Raw genomic sequence first — 21,869 nt, forward strand, 5'->3', positions numbered from 1 at the left:
TGCATTAAACCTCCCAGTACGAAGCAAACTAGTTAAATTTATCTCCAGTGCAGTTAAATACAACAAAATTCTTCTATTGAGACTCTCACAGGCTGTTTTTCAGCATCAGAAGTACTTGTGATTTTAAAACTTTGCTCCTTATATTTCAATTTTTTTTTTACTGCAATAACATTTTCACTGAAACATTTCCACTTGTGGTAGAGTATTTTCACATGGTGCAGATGCTACTTTTATTTAGTTATTTTGAATATGTTTTCCACTACTGCCTTTGTTCGAGTATAAATACAATCGACTCTCTTTGGCAACTTTGCCAACAGTGACCTTTGTTTCTTGTCAGTGAGGTAACAGTGTAATTATGTGATGATCGGTGTACGTTTGTCTGTCGGTCTATGCACAACATTACTCAAAAATGGACAAACAGATTTGGATGAAATTTTCAGGGAAGGTCAGAAATGACATAATAGCCAAGTGATTAGATTTTGGCAGTGACGCGGCTTATAGTTTGAATCCACAGATTTGTTAAAGATTTCTGATTACATGATTGTGATCCTACTACAAACAGACCGCTGCAGACTCATCAGGATTTATCAGGCGGAAATCATGGAGTGACTGAGCAGCCTTGGTGGAGTACTGCACTCTCTGAGTGTTTTTCTTGTTTCAAATGTTTTTGTACATTTGTGTGTCATGTGGTAGTTTTACTCACGGCTGTCTTCATTAATCAATCTGTGTTAAACCCACCAAAAACAGCCATGTATCCCCAAAGCTTTTTTGTGCAGGAATGCCCTCTTAATAGACAGAATGTGGACATAAAACTATAATGTTTCCCAAAATTGCATAAAGATGTGTGAGAAACTGAGGCAGAACTCAATGTAAAAAGTTTTTCAAAGTTAAAAGGCCTCTCAAAATAACTGCCCCAGTTATTCCACTTTGTTCCAACACCAGCAAGGAGCAGAGAGAAATTCCAATGTGAAAACAGACATCTTTGCTCTCTGTCACACAAACAGACTTCCACACTGGTCTGTGAATACAGTAGTAAGTTTTATTCAAACTTTTTCTCAACGACAAAAGACAAGTGTCACAGTGATTTGACAAAGGAATAAAATAAAATGTAAAAAATGAAAAGTGCTCAAACACAATCCGACTTGTTCCTCTCATAGTAAAGAAACCAAACAGCTGCAGTGCTACTATGATGTTAAGAAATCAAAGATGCATAGGAGACCTGACGACGCCTCTCTGAAGGCTCCAGCTGTTACTGCATGACCGAACAGAAGTAACACGTTCTACAGAAATGTTACGACAAACAGCACAGAACATGCCGATTTCCAAAACAACAAAACTGCTTGTTAGTTTGAACATCACAGGTATTAAAAATTAGACTATAATCATGTAGAAATTAGAAACTTGTGTTGGGAAAAGTTAATTTTTTTGCCTGTCGATGGCGATGTGACAGCAGCAAAGGGATTGTAACAGGGTAGTATCATTAGAGTGAGGTGTGCAGTGTTTCACACAGGCTTGCACAAATACTTAGAAATGCAGCTTTTAATTAGCAAACACCTGATGTTCTTGTAGTTACAAAGAAAAATAAATAAGTCAATAAATAAATAGTTGGTTTTTTTTAAACTTACATCTGGAAGCTTTTGCTGCTCAGTTTTTTTTTTTTAATTTTTCACAGTCTTTAGCCGTGACATCTGAAACTTTATAAACCTTCCAATTAAAAATCCGCAGTTCATCCTCTTCATTCTGGTTTTTCTTTTTCAGCTTGTTTTATTTGATTGATAGAAAAAGAAAACAAAGTGCAAACGCTTTATTTCACAAGAGGGAGTCATTTATCGCAGAGAAATGAAAGAAAAATTGTAAATGGAACTTTTATCTTTGAAATGATGACAAGAAATATTTCTAAATTTTAGGAAATATGCTTATTTGCTTGAATACCGAGTTAAACGAAAAGAAAAAAATAGCTTTCATTGATGTATGCTTTAATCCTGGAGTTAAACAAGATTTTACTTTCAATCTCTGTCCTATTTCCCTGGAAATGGTTATGTTATATAAGTGTAAAACAAAAATGCTGATGGGTATAAATTGTACATATTTCTACTGAGTTATTTCACTTTTTTATTTTTACACAAGTCAAGTACATTCATATGGATGCAACTGCCGGAGTCGGATCCAAAACTCAGAACTTCGTTATAACTCGATGTCTGACATCAACTTTAAGTGAAAATAGTTTAAAAGAAAACTGTCATGTTTTCTTGTTTCCATATAATTGTCAGTTTGAAACAAACTTTTGAAATATTACAAGCAAATGTTTACAAAAAGAAAATGTGCATTAGGCTTGTTTCCATCACCTGCTTTGGAAAGAATCAACTCTGGTGTGTAGTGATGTCAGAAGGTGGCAGTAAAGACCGAGTTATTATGACTGGAATAAACACAGTAGAAGAAGATGGAATCAAAACCAGTTCTCTGCACACTGTAAAAAAAAAAAAAGAAGAAGAAGAAGAAGAAAAACAGTTTAAAAAGAAACAAACAAAATTGGTCACAATCTTTAAGAAAAAACTGAGAAAATTTCAGGAATTGTTTTTAGTTGGGTAAGTTGTAATGGCTCTTTCACGTCAACTGCTGTTGATTATATTTTATGCTGTCTGGACACGAAGACAATGACAGAAAACAAAAACAGCTGATTGTGAGTTAAATGTTTGCTTCAACAAAACTTATTCAATAGGTGTTTAAATAATGTGATTCTTTCAATAACAAAGTGCATTATCTCTTTACTGAAATAGTAAAAAAAAAAAAAAAACACCTCAAACAAGGAGAATTTGATTTTATTTTGCAAATCTGAGAAAGTTTTTTGCGAACTTTGTTGTTTCCATCAACCTTTTCTAATGTGACACTTCAAAATGCACCTATAATTACATTAACGAAACACACATTTCTGTCTTCATTAGCAGTTTCAAGAAGGTATTTTCAGGCTCATTTTAAAGTGTTGCATTAGACAGGGTTGATGGAAACAACAAAGATTGAAAAAAAAAAAAAACTTGTTCACTTTTGCAAAAAAAAAAAAAATTAAAATTAGGATTGCATGAGTTATTATTTGATTATTTCAAAAAGGAGATAATGCACTTTGTTACTGAAATAATCACATTATTTAAACACCTTTATTGGATAAGTTGTGTTGAAGCAAACATTTAACTCACAATCGGCTGTTTTTGCGGCTGTCATTGTCTTCGTGTCCAGACAGCATAAAATATAACCAACAGCAGCTGATATGAAAGAACCATTACAACTTACCCAACTAAAAACAATTCCTGAAGAGATTTCTATTTTTTTTCTTACAGGAAGTGACTGGTTTTATTTGTTTCTTTTTCAAGATTTTTTTTTTCACAGTTTGCAAGCAACTGGTTTTGATTCCATCTTCTTCTACTGTGTTTATTCCAGTTGTAATAACTCGGTCTTTACTGCCACCTTCTGACATCACTACACACCAGAGTTGATTCTTTCCAAAGTAGGTGATGGAAACAAGCCCAATGCACATTTTCTTTTTGTAAATATTTGTTTGCAATTTTCAAAAGTTTGTTTCAAACTGACAAATATATGGAAACAAGAAAACATGTCAGTTTTCTCTTAAAGTATTTCCACTTAAAGTTGATGTCAGACATCGAGTTGTAACAAAGTTCTGAGTTTTGGATCCGACTCCGGCAGTTGCATCCATATGGACGGATGTATTTGACTTGTGTAAAAAAAAAATTAAGCATCTCAGTAGGGACACAGCAAGCCACAGGGTCATTCACTCAAATTATCAGGAGCATTCTGCTTGACCACCTATGATCTGCTAGAAACGTTTTTATCATAAACTACAGATATTTAAATTGTTATCTGTGAAATGTTAGATTGATACATCAAGTGCTTTCTGAGAGGATTTTTTTGTTTTTTTTAAACTGTAAGTTGTCCAACTTTCAGCATGTTTTTTCACACGCTGAAGTGATTGGGTTTGAAATAATGCGGTTTTAAAATGAAAAATATGGCCCTAAGAGAAAAAATATTCTTAAATATTCTTAGAGAATCATTTTAAAACTCCAAAATTCTGCTGAACTTATATGAGGCCATCCACCAATTTGTCTGCAGCCTGAACATGTATTTAATATTAAAACGTTTGTGACAATTCACTCATAATAATAGTCTATTTTTTCTATTTGTCAATACAGTATTTCAGATTTCAAATCAATGATGACAAATAACTGTGAAAATGTCAGACTTTTATCTTTAATAGTTCTTGAGATGTCATTGTTCAAACTATTCAAATTTTAATGTGCGAAAAACCTGCTGAAAGTGAGTTGACGGAGAGTTCTATAGAAAGATTTTATCTCGGAAAGGATTTGATACATCGAGATAAAATTTCACAGATACCATTTCAAATAGCTATATTTCATGCTATAAAAATTTCCAGCAAACCTGAAATGACCAAGCAGAAATTTGATAATTTCAGGTGGAATAATGCTACAGCTAGCAGCTAGTTAGCTTAGTCTAGCCTAAAGACAGTGCTGTTTGTTGTATGGACAAAAAAAGCCAGGCTTTTCTTTTGGTTCCAGTCTTTATGCTAAGCTAAGTAGCTGCAGGCCATATTTTTATATTTTCTACACAGACATCAGTGGTATTAGTCGTTTCTCGGCATAAAGTCAAATTAACGTATTTCCCTAAATGTCAAATGTCACTAACTTCTCCAGATGACCGACAGTTTGAGAACTGCTGACTTCAATCTTGTTCTTCTTCCTTTCACTTGCTTTATAACATCTCAAATCTAGCTGCATCAGTGCTCAACTACCTCTACAGATTATCACTCCATCCTCTTCCCTGACCCTCTTCTCCTCTCTGGTTTCCTCCCCAAACCCCAAACCCTCTGGCCTGGTTTTCCAGCGGCAGGCCACACAACATCCTTCTACCACCAAAACTGAAGACCGTCATAGGAGCTGGCTACAACAATACTGGATTTCTACACTTGCCAAGTAGACAAAATACTGTAGTGCTACGATATTAAGAAGGAAAATAATTCCTAATAAGTGGAGCTTCTCACAGCTCTCAAGGCCAAAACGCATTAAGAGCGACTTGAAAGTGTGTTTGCTTTTTTGGTAGATCTTAGTGGCATGTCAAACAACCTATGCTTTGAATTTATGAAGGCAGATGTGACAAGCTGTTCTTCTGACGTTAAGCCAAACCTACTGTAAACAGCAAAGACGGCTGTTAGAAAAGTGCTTTCCCCCCTTTGGATCCTCGTTCTGCTCCATCTGTTGTTGTAAACACACACACAGTATGACTAAAATGTATGTTTCAAATGGATTTGTTCAATGATGTTTGGCAGCGATGGCCCATAACTACATATCAGCTGAGACTGCAATGGAAAAATAAAAGTGGGTGTAAAAGACAGACCTCCACTGAGCTGGTCCCTTCATATTAAACTCTCTTGCAGTTTGCCAACCTGGCTAAATCGTTTCAGGTTTGCTCAAAATGCATTTTGGCCTCTAATACATCCCAACTCATCCAAGACATCACTTCTCTACCAACCACTGAGTCCCCAACTTAAATATACTCCCCAGGTCAAAATGCTAGCGCCGAACCCTGAACCCCAACTTTCTAAACCCAACTTTGAACCCCTCAACCAAAACATTCAAACCCAAATGATAAACCCATGACCTTCAAAGGAAAACATTCAAAAATATACATTCAAAGCTTAATTTCTGACCCTAACCTTTATACTTAAGTGTTCACCATCCAAAACCAAACCAAGTAAGACTCGCCAAGTTCTGATCCCTCTGCCCCAGACCTGGTCCCTTTCCTTAACGCGACGAAAACAAAACCTAAAATGAAATCCGAACCCCTCTTTGCCTTCTGCTGCTCTAGGAGCTGATGATCTGACCCGACCAGGTCTCGTGCTTCGTGCCTGGATTCAGGTGGGTGATCACCACCTCGACAGCTTGGATCTTCTGGTTCTTTGGGGGGATGGGGCAAACCTTGTACGTGACCTCGTCCCCCTCCATAGGCACATACTCCCCCTCGATGCTGTCGGGAAACAGAAAGGTCAAAACCGTTTATCAAGCTTTGATGTTATCTGTCAACTGCAGCATGAGTCTATTGAAACTCAAATGAGAAACTTTTCAGGCATGTGAACTTATTTAGACATCAGACATGATGCTGCTGTAATAATGCACGTTAATGACAATTAAATGTAAGAATTTAATTAGGTAGAGTAAGAAATTAAGATCATGTAGGTCATTTTTCCACTGATCTCCATTTCAATACAACCTACCAACAATTACCTGTTACTCCACAACTAATTAGAATTATAAAGTCCCTAAATAAATGCTAAAATATCCATATGTCTCATTAGCTGTCTTGTCTGAATCACCATTAATCCCACAGTTATTCATGTCCTTGCTGAATTTTGATTTTTAGAATTGTTTTTATCTAATAAGTTTCTTGAATGATATAAACAAGTGACAAAAGATGGTAAGAAATTGTGTTTATTAGATCTACTGTGCTAAATTTAAACTATTTCAAGTTTTTTTTGCTCATATTTTTAACTAAAAGTGCCATGCTCAACATGATTTGTACAGTTTTTATACAGTGATTAATGGTCTAAAAGTCTTTATTCCTTATAATCACTAACAATCTTTCTGCATGTCTCTACTGGGATTTAGTTCCACTCCTCTTTGTGATGATCTCCAGGTCTTTCATATTGAAGGGCTTCTGACCATCAGTTCCTCCACAGATGTTTTAAGATTCAGATCTCTGGCTGGGCTGTTCCAACATGTTTAGGTTGTTTTCTGTGAACTATTTCTTATGTTTCAGATCATTGTCTTGTTGGGAGGTCCGATGCTGCATATTCTTCTGCAGACTGTCTGTCAAACTGTTTCCCTCCAGAATCTTTATGCCTCTTTTCTCAAGATGCTGTTCAGTTTGACAAGGTTGTCTGACACATCGACTGAAAAACACTCCAAACTATGATACTGCTACATTTATATTACCGTTCAAAAGTTTGACACCACTTAGAAATGTCCTTATTTTTGAGAGAAAAGCATTTTTGCCCAATGAAGATAACATTAAATTAATCAGAAATCCAGTCTAGACATTGTTAATGTGATAAATGATTGTTCTAGCTGGAAACGGCTTATTTTTAATGGAATATCTGCATAGGGGTACAGAGGAACATTTCCAGCAACCATCACTCCTGTGTTCTAATGCTACATTGTGATAGCTAATGGTGTTGAAAGGCTAATTGATGATTAGAAAAAAATTATGAATAAAAGTACAAGTTTTCATGGAAAACATGAAATTGCCTGGGTGACTCCAAACTTTTCAGCAGTACTGTACATCCGCCAGATTACAATCTGAGATCCAAACAATATAAATTTACTGATTTCTCAGGATTGCATGGAAAGTCATTTTAACTGGAAGAAAATTTCAGCACCTACAATTAGTGCTTGGACAAAGAATATGGGACAATATAAGTCAATGGAGAGAATAATAATTATTTTAAAAGACACATTGGAAGTCTTCATGGATATTTGGAAACCATTTGATGATTTCATAAGGAGTAAGGACACAAAAGAGCTTCAAAAAGAGGAACACCCAAAAAATGACACTCAGAGCCCAAAGTGATGCTAAACACTAGAGCAAGGTTGAAGGCACAGTTTTTATTACTCCGCCAAGGAACGTGGCACAGTTATGTGACGATCGGCATACGTTTGTCTGTCTACTTTGTCCGTCTATTTGCAACATTACTCAAAAATGGACTAACGGATTTGGAGGAAATTTTCAGGGAAGGTCAGAAATGACACAAGGACCAACTGATTAGATTTATACAGTGATGCGACTTATAGTCTGGATCCCCAGGTTTGTTAAAGATTTCTGTTTCATTGTGAGATAGCGTCACAGCGTCACTGTAACTATGACAACATGTGAACTCTACATCAGCTGCCTGCTGATGATCACATGATTGCGATCCGACTACAAATCCACCGCTGCAGACTTATCGGGACTTACCCATCAGAAATTATACAAGGAACAATTGATTAAATTGTATGAGTGTTTCTGAGTACCATCAATTCCTGCCACCCGCTACATATTTAGGTCATGCGATTTGGTGTCTGTACATAACGTACACGTGCATAACACACGCCTGTGCTCAGGGTAAGGTTATTTTTTATTCAATATTTTATCCGTTGGAAATGATACAATGACTGAGAATAGTACTGCACTCTGAGTGCTTTTCTTGTTTATAATATTTGACTATTGTTAAACTTCTTTATGATTAGAATTTTTAATTTCTGTAAATGAATTTATTTATCAATGCTTTCTTTGATGTTATTTTGCATTTTTACTCTGTATGGTGCCAACAAAGGATTTACTATCATCATATTATCCTACAATGAAAGACAGGCTAAGAGAGAGAAGTTGGTTTTGTGTGTGGGAGGTGTGGGTTGTGTTTGCTAAAGAACAAAAAGAAAATGTAATATATAACAAAGGCTTTTCTCTGTATAAATGCTGAAAATAATAAAGGGCATTGAAAAAAAGTACTACTACATTTTTATCACCATGTTTGAGTGAGGATTGCTGTTCTCTTTTCTATCACCAAACAAAGACCTCATCCTCGTGTCCACATAGCTCAATTTTCCATCCCATCTGAACACAGACCTGATGGCCAAAAGCTTCTTTCTTTGTCCAGCTGAGCCTTTGTGAGTTCAGCCTTGTTTAGGGGCTGATTGAGATGTTGGTACAAGAGGCACTAAGATCCATCAGGATGCTTTTAATGCTGATCTTTGGATTCTTCTTGACCTCTCCAGTTCTTGCCTCTGCAGGGCTCACTTTTGTCTTCCTACCACGCCTTTTGGGATTTTTCCCAGTATGGAACTCCTTGTACTTTTGAAGATGCTTTATGACCACTGGCACTTTAAAACACTTGGACATGACTTCATAGCCTTTCCCCGTCTTGCGAGCAGCCACAATGTGCAGCTCACTGATGGACACTAATAGCTGCTCACTGAGCCTTTCAGTTTGAGCCGTGACTTGCAATTGATGATTAACTGACAAGAGAACTGGTGCCTCAGATGTTCTAAATTTATCTTGTATTAGAAATGATGTAGACGCTGCATTTCCTAAAAATTTGCAGCCATTTTTCAGTAGTGTGAATAATTTTGGACATGGATTTTTTAATAAAAACAGAAGTATAAAAGAATAAATAGCTAAAATTCATCATTAATATCTCCTTTGCCACTTGTTTCTGCCACAGTTGAAACAAATGAAATGTTGGGTGCTTTGTTTTAAATGTGACATAAATTAAACAGACTCAAAGTAAAGAAACCGGGTCACACTTTTTGCTGCCTGGAGCTTGTTTGAACTTGGTCATTACTGATCTGTGATTGTTCAACTCATTGCTGAATGCATTTAAAACTCAATTCTTGCATTCTCCATCATCCAAACTATATTCTACCTTTCACAAAACCATTTGATATCAGGTCTGTAAACTAGACGGATCAACTTTATCAGCTTGTTGACTCACTCGGAGATGTGGACGAAGATGTCCTCTCCTCCACGAGAAGGACGTATGAATCCATGACCCTGAGACCTGGAGAAGTTTTTACACACCCCTTTAAATACTGGACCTGATTTGGCTCGCACTGTCCTGCAGAGAAAGAGATGGACAGAAACAGAGAGAGAAGAGGACGGCGCATCATAAATCATTACCACAATAACTTAGACAAATTATTTTTGTATAATTAGTCGTTAAAAGGACAGCTTGGACTCACGCTGAGTATGTGCGGGTGCGTTTGGTAGGCAGTGGGCTGGGCAGCTCTCCCGGCTGTGGCGGCTTCCTCTCCCTCTCCCAGACCCGGCTGCCCTCCCTCAGGAAGGGGAAGGAGAGCTGCAGGGGGGTGCGTGGGGAGGCGAGAGGCAGCGGGGGATCTGCCGGCGAGGAGGGGTCGGGGTCTGACATCTTGACTTGTTACTGGTGGAGATTTCTTTTTTTTTTGTTTCCTTTTTTTTTTCTCGTCTGGGTTTCCTCCAACGGTGCAGAAATAAAAAGAAGGAGGGCTACACCTCCTGCATGGCACGAGTGTTGGTGAGGAGGTGCTGAGATGGTGGAGCAGCAGCAGTGAGAACTGCAGTGAAGGGGGCGATAGCAGAGAGAGAAGGAGAGACTTTGTTAAATATCAGAAACACAAAAGAACTCACAACCTTCAAATGTTGTGCTGAAGTGCTGTTAACTTCATTTCAGTGGGAAGTCACATCAATTTTCAAATAACAACACCTAGACAAGTGTTTCTACCGGATAAAAGGTAGTAATAAAAGATAAAAAACAACAACAAAAAAGTCAGTCATTTTGGAAGCTGTGTTATTGGTGTAGTTGTAGATGTAACAGATTAACTGGTACCTACAGTATAGTTCTATTTTGCACTGTTTCCAAACCTGCCTCTCTCAACTCCAAGCAGTTTCTCTGTTTTTTACTCTCGTCACATTTTTCACTCATTGTCGGGTAACTTTTTACTGCAACATAAAGTCCTACACCTCTATGGAAACAACACAACCGTGACTAGAAGCAAAGTAAACTCTAAGATAATTTTCGTGCAGCATAATTGATGCCACAAATCATAAAAAGCATAAAAAACTGTTTTTCCAAGTGGCAACAGGTCTTACCAATATCTGAACAAAAGGGGGCTCCACATGTTCTATATATGCTAGACTCATCCTATTTACATTTTTGCAACCTCTACAAATACACTAATACACAACTCCATATATCAACTCTAGGAAGATATTTCACCATGCAGAATGTATCTTCCAACAACGTGCTCAGACGAGCTCCTCTGAATACCATTCGAGAGCCATGCTGCAGTTGTTATTCCAATCATAGTCTCTCCTGTTGTTTCCTCTCTGCTCTGTGCCAACACTGCCTGCAGTTCATCCCAAAACTTTGTCATGTGACTCACGGTTACAGGTGTGTCAGTCATGGCTTCTCCAGTGGGCTGAGGAGAGGAATTCCTTAATGCTTCATAGAGCCGATGCAAATAGGAATTTGTTGTTACATTTTTGGATGAGATGTGTATAATGAAGTGATTTAGATGAGATATCACAATTTTATGTCAAGTAAAAGGTTATTTATATGGCACATTTAAAACAACGGTTGTTGAGTCAAAGTGCTTTGCAGTAGAAAAATAAGATTGCCATTATGAATTAACCTAACATACTAAATACTGAGGTTAAAACCCTATTTGTTAGGTGAACTTACAGTGGTATTGTAAATAATAAGAAGGAAAGCCCACAAAAATGTTCTGAAACACAATCTTACCATACTATAAATATTACAGCAAAGTTTTAGTAATATTAACTTAAACTTAGATTTAATTGTTTTTTGTGATGATACTGAATGACTCATCATATGTTCATGTATCATTCTGAAGTGGAAAATTTGACGATTATGCTGACTAATGGTGTAGCTGTGGGGATTTTCTATGACAAAGCCATGACATTTCAAGTCATCTTTGCTTTTTTTTTTTTTTTTGGTCCAGCTCACTGAGAGAGCTAGGGTAGCTTGGTGGTTAGCATTTTTGCCTTGCAGCTAGAAGATCCCTGGTTTGCATCCAGGATTTTTGCATGGAGTTTGCATGTTCTTCCTGTGCATGTGTGGGTTTTCTCCAGCCACTCCGGCTTCTTCCACAGTCCAAAAACATGCTAAGGTTAACTGGTGATTCTATATTATCCATAGGTGTGAATGTGAGTGTGATTGTTTGTCTGTATATGAAGCCCTGTGATGGACTGGTGATCTGTCCAGGGTGTCCCCTGCCTTCACCCTACGTCAGCTGGGATAGACTCCAGCATGAGCTGCCACTGAACCCTAACCCTTTAATGGATGGATGGATGATCAAGATGAGGTTTTAGGCTGCCCATAAAGTTAGACATCAACGCTTCTCCAAAACTAGCACATTTATTGTCACTGTTCATTAAAAAACAGGTTTTCAAAGAAAATCAGCAACATCTCTGTAGTCTCAGAAAACTCTCTAACTTTCAGGTTGACAGAAACCTGATGACAATATGTTGTCAATCTGTGCTCGTTCTCTCTTTTATATACTGGTATCAGCATCTCAAGGTCAAACACAAACATGTACTCAATAAGGTGGTTAATGTCTGCAGCAAAATAAGTGGAACAGCACAGGAAACACTGCAGCATCTTTACAACAGGCAGTTATATAAGAAAACAGAATCCACCTGCCTGATTGTTCCCAGTTTTAGTTTCTGCCATCTGGTGTCTCCTCAGACTTCCACAAGCTACTTTATTCTCTCTGCCATCTAAACTCCAGGAGGAAAAGGTTGGAACTTACAGAACGCTTTGATTTTCTATCCTTTGAACAGAATGTGTTGCTGCGTATTTCTGTTTTGTGTTGTCTTCGTGTTTCCTGTATTTTAAGTGTGCTGAATGCATGCCTCATACTGCAGAGCAATAAAGCAGACTGACTCTGTGATTTTGAAAAGAAATACTAAAAAGATGCTCTTTTAGAGCTTGGAAAACTCTCAAAATAATGAAACCAATAGAAGGTTTATGGACTTATCTTAACATATACACAGCTAAAGCAGCATGAGTTCCCTTCTAATTAATAATCAGTTCAGAGTCATAAATCAGGAAGAACTATGAACTATGGCTGCAAGTTGTAGCCATAGCAGAAAAAGACAAAGAAAACGTGATGATGTGGAAAGTTTACTATAATGACAAAATGTTTGTCATGTGAGTTCACACAGTATATTCATGTCATTACAACATACAAACTGTTCATGTGATTAAAAACATCTTGTTCTAACAATATACTGTTTATGTGTTTTGTTCATATTTTACTGAAATAATGAACACAGAATTAAAATGTGTCTTCTCTGGGTATAAACAGTTTGTTGTGCCTCGTTGTATTGCTGCTAAATGTTAGTACAAAGGTCTTTTTTCAATTCTGAGGGCCACCACAGCTTTCTGACATTTACTGTTGATTTTTTTTAACCCGGCTCCACCGTTTGGTGAATGCTATCACATTAGTCCTTTAAGAAAAATATCAACAAAACTGTGGCTCTGAAAATGTCCAACAGGTGACTTTTTGGTGTTTTTTTTTTTTTTTTTACAGTATTAAAGTGTTTTAGAGCAGATATCAAACAGCTCGGTCTGCAACAGCTGGAAGCTGCTGTGAGAAAATGAAAATAACAAAGAAATTAGATTTCTGACTGCCAGACTGCGATCTCTCTGGATTTGAAAAGGTCTCAGTCTGATGTAAATAACAATCCTCTGCCGGAGGGCCTCGGCTCAGCTCATCACACGTTATTATATTAAACCTCCGCTTCCATGAGACTGACATCCATTACCAGATTGCTCCGTATTCAAACAACAAGCTGCTCTCTGAACCGTTTCATATCATCATTTCTGAGCACGGTCACCATGCCGCGACACAAACCCAATTATCATCTCATAACTGGGAGCTGTGATGTGTGTATCATTAGCTAGGCTCATCATTGTGACACTCCACAAACATAAAGGGGTACAGGGCATTGTTCTACAGAGGTTAAACACCTCCACTGAAGCCTGATTTATTCTAACACAGATGTGGGTGGATGTGTTGCTGGGCTCATTAGCAGGTGCCTCCTGCAGTTGCGGGATGAACGTTTGACAAAGACTGAGGATGATGTCGATGATGAGAGTGTGTCAGAGTGAATCCCACCGGCTCCATCCAATATCACACTCTGATCCTCTCACTGCCAGGCTATATATAGGGACGTGTGCTGGGATGGAGGCTATCTTTGAAATGGACCATAGGATCCTGAGCCAGAGGTTAACAACACATCTGGACTGGGATGTAAACAATAGAGATATATGTAAGCTACAGGAATTTACTCTAAGAGGCCATTGTGAGATGTTTTGCATCAAAGATCTATAAAATAATTTTAGTTTTAGTCTCAATCATGTGATTATCTCTGCTGCTGCATTTAAATAAGTTATCAATATGGCTCTGCATTTCCCCTAAAAAAAAATCCCATTTTATTTAAAATATGCAGCGTGAACATCTGCAAACAGAAATATATTAATGAAAAATAAAACAAAAGTAGTAGTCCATTTCAACTAATTTAAAATGTGTAAAAAGCCTCTTTGGTAATGAGTAAAAGAAAAGAAAATTATTCCTGATAAGTATAGCCGAAATGAATTGATTACACTTATAAGGCAGAACACAGTTATCAAAATTATGCTTTGCTGAGATTTAATACCAACACTAACACATGTTTCTTTGGCATCATGGTGTCTAGAGTTATGCAGCTATGCTAGCAGCTCTGCTACACTACACCAGGTACAGCAGTGCATTGAGCTAATCACTAACACCAGCGATGACAGAGCTAACATGCTAATGCTACAACATGTCATGTTTATGTGCATATTCAACAACCTAGCTTTACTAGTGCAGAAAAGGAAAATTATTGTAAACACCCTTCACATGAGACCAGCAACCCATAAAGTTGATGAACATCTTTTCCTTTTTACTTATACTTAATTTATCATTTAGTTTTGGGTTTTAACTGCAGACTGTATATAAAAGACACATGCAGCCACCATGCCGTCACCATATGTGGACCACTGTTCTGATGCCTCAAAGCTGAGGCTGGACCATATTTTGAAAATTAATATAATGAGCAAGTGATGGATCACTGATACAGTAGCGAATTGTCAATCACAAGGTCCTGAAAAACACTGCTTTATCGTATATTTTCCTCTAAATGCGCCTAAGAGTTACAAAATCAACATCATGCTGTATTGACGGAAACTTAAAATGAATGATTGAGACCATAAACTTGTTATGAAAAAGTTGTCTGACATAACAAAATAAGAGAGAAGTAGGTTAATTTTTCACAGACCACTAAACAATTACAGTTATTTTTGAAACCAGAGGAGATGTATGCTGCTTCTGTTAGAAAGAATCCTGGTTTAAGGCTTAAAAACAAATGTTGAAAAGTTCCTATTTAATCAAATTTATGAAAAAGATTTATCAACAAAGGCAGGTGAATGAAGTTTTGTGCTGGAATTCGTATTATTCTAAACTTTGACACGAAGATTTTCATTTTTCCTGCAAATATTGGTTATTAACTGCCTTGATTTAGTAATAATTTATATTAGCCCTGAAGAAAACAGATCAACCCATTTAAAATGCACAAGGAAATGGAATATATTTGCTCATGAAGTAATGTCTTCTTAAAAAGGCCTAAAGGCTCTAATATTATTACTTGGAAAGCATATTTGTTTCTATGAAACACATTTCAGAAAGAGGATTGGAGAAGGGCAGCGTGTACTGGACAGATTTAGGAAGAACAAACACATTTGGGTTCAGAAGTCTCCAGCTCCACCACTTTAGTGGCTTTAATCTCTCCACTTCATAAGCTCATTAATGGGAAAAATGCTGCAAAAAATGGCTGACTAGTGAGGCTTTTTATCCTCTAGGTATCATGCTGGAAGTGCAGTGATGATGAACACACACATCTGTCATCTTGGTGGCTCTGAGGACGAGGCTGATTGCATGACTGATGGATGACAAGCCATGCAGCTTTTAAATAATTCAGCAAACTTGACTGGGCTGAGCTGCTCTTTCATCACCTCCTCATATTAGGCCTGCAAATGGCCTCTTCAGTGAGTGAGCAGGGCTGCTGTCAGAGGACTTGTAGGAACATTTAATCAGGAGGGTGTCTGGAAGGGCTGGAGGAAGGAAGGGGAGCCGGAGGAGCTTTTGGAAAAGACAGACAAAAGGCCAAAAGCAGCTCGGTGTGAAAGCGGGGCACTGTGGTCGTCTGCGCATCAGCATGGAGGACACGTCAACTCCTCTGCGCACACACACGCAGCTTTAAACTTTAAATCATCCTTTCACGCACACTAACAGCCTCTTTTGTGCTGTAATTTGCTTAAATGTGAAGCTGGGAGCCTAAATAATTAAAAATCACATCCCTTCAGGCGGCTTGTTTCCAGAACATTCTCACACAGTGGCAGCTCAGACTGGAAGGATGGACAAAACTGTGAAATCTCGCCATAAAAACATGAGATATATCCTGATCAATCTGAGCTCTCAATTAAAAAAAACACCACCACAGAGGAATTAAAAAAAAACAAAAAAACAATCTGCCACAACATGCTGCCATGAGCCGCCGCTGTCCAGCCAGGCTCAGAGGAGAGAATAAAAAGGCTGCGTAAGGATGCGTAAAACCCGAAGGCTGCAAATCACCCACAAAACCGATCGATCACTTACCGTGAAAAGCGGCGATCAGCTGTCAGTCAGGACGATAGGAGGTGATTGGAGGCAATTATGTAATTAAATGGGGTGGAAGCTGCGGGGACATGTGGTGAATAAGTGAACGGATCTTGGTATGGATGCGGCGCACACAGGCGGGATGAGAAGGCAGCGAATGAAAAGCAGGCAGCGGGGATGAGGAGGGGGAGGAGGAGGAAGAGCAGGGAGACAACAGCGGGCTTCACCGGGCCACAGTCAGCGCTTTGTTCTCTACAGGGAGGGAAACACTTTCTTAATGCTTTATCAGTGAGGGAAGCTTCGATTAGATGGAAGATCTGTTTATTCAGCTTCTTCCACCACAGATTCAGGATGTTTATTTTTCTATTTAACAAACAACTGTGTCTGCTGAGGGTCCTTTAACATGAACACACTAATGTGCTTATATTCATGACATTTTCTCTTTTAACGGCTCCTCACACAGTTTAAGACTGAAACAGAGTTGGCTGTTTGACAGTTTTTTTGGCCACTTCCCACTGAAGTCTCATTCAGTTTCAGCGGACCTCCTCCTTCTGGGACGTCCCTCATGACATCATGTAGCCTGAAAAACAGCATCTTTATAGAAAAAAAAGACACCCTGCAGAGTTCTGGCTGTATCTTGTATGGAGTGAGTGTTAGTAAAATTGTACATATATAAACAGGAAGTGTCCCTGCCTGCTTGTCCAAAATAAAATTGCCACCTGGACTTAATTTAGCAGATAGGTAAGAGCCTTCCATTGGATAATTACAAATAAGTTTCAGCTGATGCAGTGAGTAGATTCTCATTTCTTGAACAACCATGTTGGAAGACATATCCTGTGGTCATGGAAATGATATTGATCTGTTTCAAAAGGGTCAAATTATTGGCCTGCATCAAGCAAAGCAACAAAGATTTCTGAAACTACTAAAATCAGGTTAAGAACCGTCGAATGGACCATTAAAACCTGAAAGATAGTGGTGAACTATCATCTTCAAGGAACAAACTCTTAGATGATTGTAGGTAGTCAACAGTAGAACTCACGGCTATGTTTAATAGCGAAAGTAAGAGCATTTCCACACGCACAATGCAAAGGAAACTCAAATGATTGGGACTAAACAGCTGTGTAGCTCTGAGAAAACCACTGATCAGTGAGGCTTATCAGAAAAGGCTTCAGTTTGCGATAGAGCATTAAGATTGGACTCTGGAGCAATGGAAGAAGGTCATGTGGTCTGATGAGTCCAGATTTACGCTGTTCTAAAATGATGGGCGCATCAGGGGTAAGAAGAGAGGAAGGGATGCACTCATCATATCTAGTGCCTACAAGCCTGTGGGGGTTAGGGTTATGATCTGGGGTTGGTCAGGTTCAGCAACTTTATGTTCCCAAAGAATGAGGTCAGCTGACTACCTGAATATACTGAATGACCAGGTCTTTCCATCAGTGGAGTTTTTCTTCCCATCATCTTCCAAGATGATGATGTCAGGATTCATGGGGCTCACATTGAGAATGAGTGGCTCAGTGAGCATGAGACATCATTTCACACATGGATTGTCCTCCACAGAGTCCAGACTTCAGCTCCAATGAGAATCTTTGGGATGTTGTGGACAAGACTTTGCACAGTGGTCCGGCTCTCCTCTCCTGTCATCAATATAAGATATTGGTAGAAAATTAATCCAATTCTGGACAGAAATAACTGCTGTGACATTGCAAAAGCTTATCAAAACAATGCCATGGTGAATGTGTGTCATTCTCATAGCTAAAGGTGGTCCAATGAAATATTAAAGTATGCAACTTTTTTTTTGAATTGTCCTTATTTTGGAAAAAAAAAACATTTCTTTTAGTGAAGATAACATTAAATGAATCAGAAATCCAGTCTAGACATTGTTAATGTGGTAAATGACTATTCTAACTGGAAACAGCTGATTTTTAATGAAATATCTACATAGGAGTACAGAGGAACATTTCCAGCAACCATCACTCCTGTGTTCTAATGCTACATCGTGTTAGCTAACAGTGTTGAAAGGCTAATTGATGGTTAGAAAGAGGAGTGGATGGAGAGTTAGGGGGAATTTGACAGCTCTGTACATTCTAAAGGAGGAAACAGTTGTAGAGTTGTATCTAAGTCATCTTAGGTCAGAAAGGGATTATTGTTTTTATTTAAAAAATCTAAATATGTAACTGATACACAGAGGAGAGTTTTTAGAGGTTCAATCAATGACAGAAGAGACACTAATCTGGAAGTCAATCGCAGCTCCAAGTTCAGTTTACACAAGTAATTTGACAGCTTCGATCCTTCAGTTAGAGTTTGACAAAGAAGCTGCAGTATGTGACTGAACATTTTGGGGTATTTTTATACAACACACTTATTTGTATTGGTTGTCAAATATATTGTTTTGTACAGGCAGGTGATAAATTAAAGGAAAAACCAGAACCTTCGACCCTTACAGTGAATGGATCTGGTGCTCTGTCAAAGTAATACCATGTCCTGAGTGACCAGCTTTATCCTACAATGAAACATTTCTATCCTGATGGGGTGGTCTCTTTCAGGATGACGATGCTTCCATCCATAGGACACGAAGGCCCACTGAATAGTTTAATGAAAACTATATGAATCATATGTTATATCCTTCACAGTCACCAGATATCATCTGTGGGGAATATTCATTTTTGCATGTGTATTAAACTATCATGTTTTTATTGCTTTTGCATATTACTTATAATCATTTTAATTACTCTTTGCTTATCAATTATAATCATCATTTTAATTACTTTTTACTTATTACTTATGATCATCATTTTTACTTTTACTTATAATCATCATTTTAATTACTTTTGCTTAGTAATCATGTTATTACTTTTATTCATTACTTGCAATCATCATTTCATTACTCTTTTACTATTACTGATAATCATTATTAGCCTTCGTTTGATCATATTATGTGTTAATCATATATTAATGTGCTTGCAACTTGTATTATACTCAAATGTATTAAAGTGCTTATGGGTGCATGTTTGAATTCTAGTTCTGGATGTGCAGGTTGTCACATACGCACAGAAAGGCAGAGAAAGGGTGAAAAGTTCAAACAGCAGCTAGATGCTGTTGTGGAAAAATTAATCCACTGCTGTAATAAATCTGTGTCTGTGTGTGTATCTGACAGCAGGCCTTTTTGCCCTCTGACTGAAATGGCTTACAGATAGCCTGTGGTTTGTTTCCTCTGGGATAACTGCCAGTATCAACAAAAGTATTGTTTGGAGATAAGGGTGCAGGTGTTCGTGTGAGAAAACTTGGGGGAGGCTGTCTCCCACGGGGAGAAGTGCCGGCCACCCACGAGTTTCCAATTAAAATTATTAGGGAGTAAAGATTCGCTTAAACATCGCCTCTTTCCTTAATTGTGCAATACTGGCAGCTGGCAGTGGCAAAAAGAGAGATGGGTTAAGGGCGTGAACTGACCTCTGCTCGGAGGGTTTAAGGGGTTCAGTTGTCAGACAGTGGGGTCAGAGGGCTCCCGGGACCTTTCTCAAGTGTTTGTTTGTGTCTGTGCTGTATCGAATAAACACTTTACATCTTGGCATCTGCAGATTTGGCTCCTGGATTCTCTGATGTTTAAATGGTGAGACTTAGATATTTTGAGACCTAGAACTTAGAATTAAATTACAAGTGTTAATGCATAGAGTGATCAGGTTACACATAGATCTTAAGTAGTGGGGCAACTGGCCCCCCACTACAATGCTTAAACAAGAATAAAAGTTAAAGTATTGAACCATAAAACAATGTTGAGAATTAGGATTAATATATTTAGCTTAGTGAGAAAATACTATAGAAGAATCTAAATTAGCAATGTATTAAATTAACAATAAAATGTGAAAGAACATAGGAATCTGGTATTAATTAAATAAGATTAAAGTAAATCAATAAAGGGAATGGGATCATTCAAATCCTGGCTGAAAAGGATGAGAAGAAGAGAAAAAATCCTGAGTACAGATGCTGTACATTAACATTTAACTGTAAGCTAATGAAGGTGTGATTAAATTATCAAATTGTTGTTTAAAGTTAAGTTGAATAAAACTGAATCAGTAAATTGTTTAATTCAACACCAAATGGAACAGAAATCTGCAGATCTCAGCAGAACTGAGCTCTTAAAAATCTGTGTAAAGGTCACAGGGAGCGGCCACATACACACACATTCAGAGACACCTTTTGCAGGGGGAAGACGGCGGTGATTGGACAAGACCCAAGACATCCGGAGAGGCTGTCTCGGCGGGGGGGCCAATCAGAAGACTGCAAATTCTTAGTTTAAAAACTCATGTATTAGCTTAGAGATTCATTCTTTCTTGTGATCACAGCTGCATGCAGAAAACCATTGTCTAGCTTTAGCAATTTTCTGCTGTCAGCATCTGAGCAAGTTAGAATCTGCATGCATGCATTCTGTTCATCCTTTGCATTTTTTACTAAATATTCTTAACTGAATATTTTGACTCTGAGTCTTCCTTGCATCTGTTTTTTCCTCATAGCAGTAACAAAAGAATCCGCTTTCGACACATCCCAGTTAAACACGTATGAGAGATTTTGAACCACATGTTAGACAGTGCTCTCCACCGGCATCATTAAAACACCAAATGAGGGAGTATCTTTTGGAGGAATAATGCTCATTCCTCCAGCAGAATTCCAGTCACTTGTAGAATCAATGCAAACCAGCATTGAAGCTGATTCAGTGATTTAGTGCCCATCACTGTCCTAATACACTTCATGGTGGTTTTTCCTTTAATTGGCCTGGCTATTTATCTTCTGTGGTATATAATTACTATCATATACTCCTAAAGCTGTCGTTGTGCAACATGCTGCAGTTCTTCATTGTCCATTTGTTGTCCCTGTGAAGCATTTCCAAGCCTTTTACTTCTTCTTGTTTATGCAACATTTCACAACTTCTACTGTGTGAAAGAGCATCAGACTTTTTTTTTTTTTTTTTTTACTGCATAAACAGAATAAGAGGAGATGACTTTCTCACATGGCCACTTTGTTGCAGATTAACCAACAACAGGTCAGACATATGTTGAAATGTGCACTTTAAGTGCCCTTCACACTGGTTTTCCATCTAGAATATCTAACCTCTCCTCAGCTAATCCTTGTTTGCAACCCAGTTTTCAGTAAAGAGCAGTATTAGCGAATATATTTACAGCATTTTCACACATACAGAGTGTCCCTAAAGTGTGGACACATAGGCAAAAACATATATTTTCAAGAAATGAATTTTTCTAACAACACTTTATTCAATATATATTGATTTCAATATATATTTGATAATTAATCAAATATATATTAACTATAATAACCATATTTAATCTGTGGAAGCAAGAAGTTATAGTTAATGAGATTTCCTATGTGTCCAGACTTTAGGGACACCCTGTACAGTGCATCTGGCTGATAAGCTCTGTGTACATATTAATATAATGCCTGACTGTAATTCAAAACAAATCAACATCTGACCCTTGACCCACTTTGAAGTGTACTTTAAAAACAATTAAAATATGTTCTGACTCATTTTCTTATCAGAAATCTAAATATTTCAGATGCAAATTT

The 21,869-nt window shown here is 37.8% G+C and overlaps 1 protein-coding gene across 1 annotated transcript; it reads right to left on the reverse strand.

The window, feature by feature from the left end:
- Window positions 1–1,019: 1,019 nt before the first annotated feature.
- On the reverse strand, window positions 1,020–16,476 carry csdc2a (cold shock domain containing C2, RNA binding a). Its single transcript, XM_022219972.2, has 4 exons — window positions 16,296–16,476; window positions 9,795–10,148; window positions 9,548–9,670; window positions 1,020–6,048 (listed from the first exon to the last, which is right to left on the reverse strand). Exons 2-4 carry the CDS (start codon window positions 9,980–9,982, stop codon window positions 5,886–5,888), a joined length of 474 nt encoding a protein of 157 aa, XP_022075664.1. The 5' UTR covers window positions 9,983–10,148; window positions 16,296–16,476; the 3' UTR covers window positions 1,020–5,885.
- Between the last annotated feature and the right edge of the window lie 5,393 nt (window positions 16,477–21,869).

This window comes from Acanthochromis polyacanthus, chromosome 19, assembly GCF_021347895.1.
Source record: "Acanthochromis polyacanthus isolate Apoly-LR-REF ecotype Palm Island chromosome 19, KAUST_Apoly_ChrSc, whole genome shotgun sequence".
In the NCBI taxonomy this organism is placed as follows: Eukaryota; Metazoa; Chordata; class Actinopteri; family Pomacentridae; genus Acanthochromis; species Acanthochromis polyacanthus.

Bases quoted from the DNA above. Each gene is read 5' to 3' on its own strand.
- csdc2a (XM_022219972.2), bottom strand. From the start codon at position 9,982: ATGTCAGACCCCGACCCCTCCTCGCCGGCAGATCCCCCGCTGCCTCTC. The intron at 9,671-9,794 runs GTGAGTCCAAGC...CTTTCTCTGCAG, and splicing joins CGCACCCGCACATACTCAGC to GACAGTGCGAGCCAAATCAG. The intron at 6,049-9,547 runs GTGAGTCAACAA...GTTTCCCGACAG, and splicing joins ATCTTCGTCCACATCTCCGA to CATCGAGGGGGAGTATGTGC.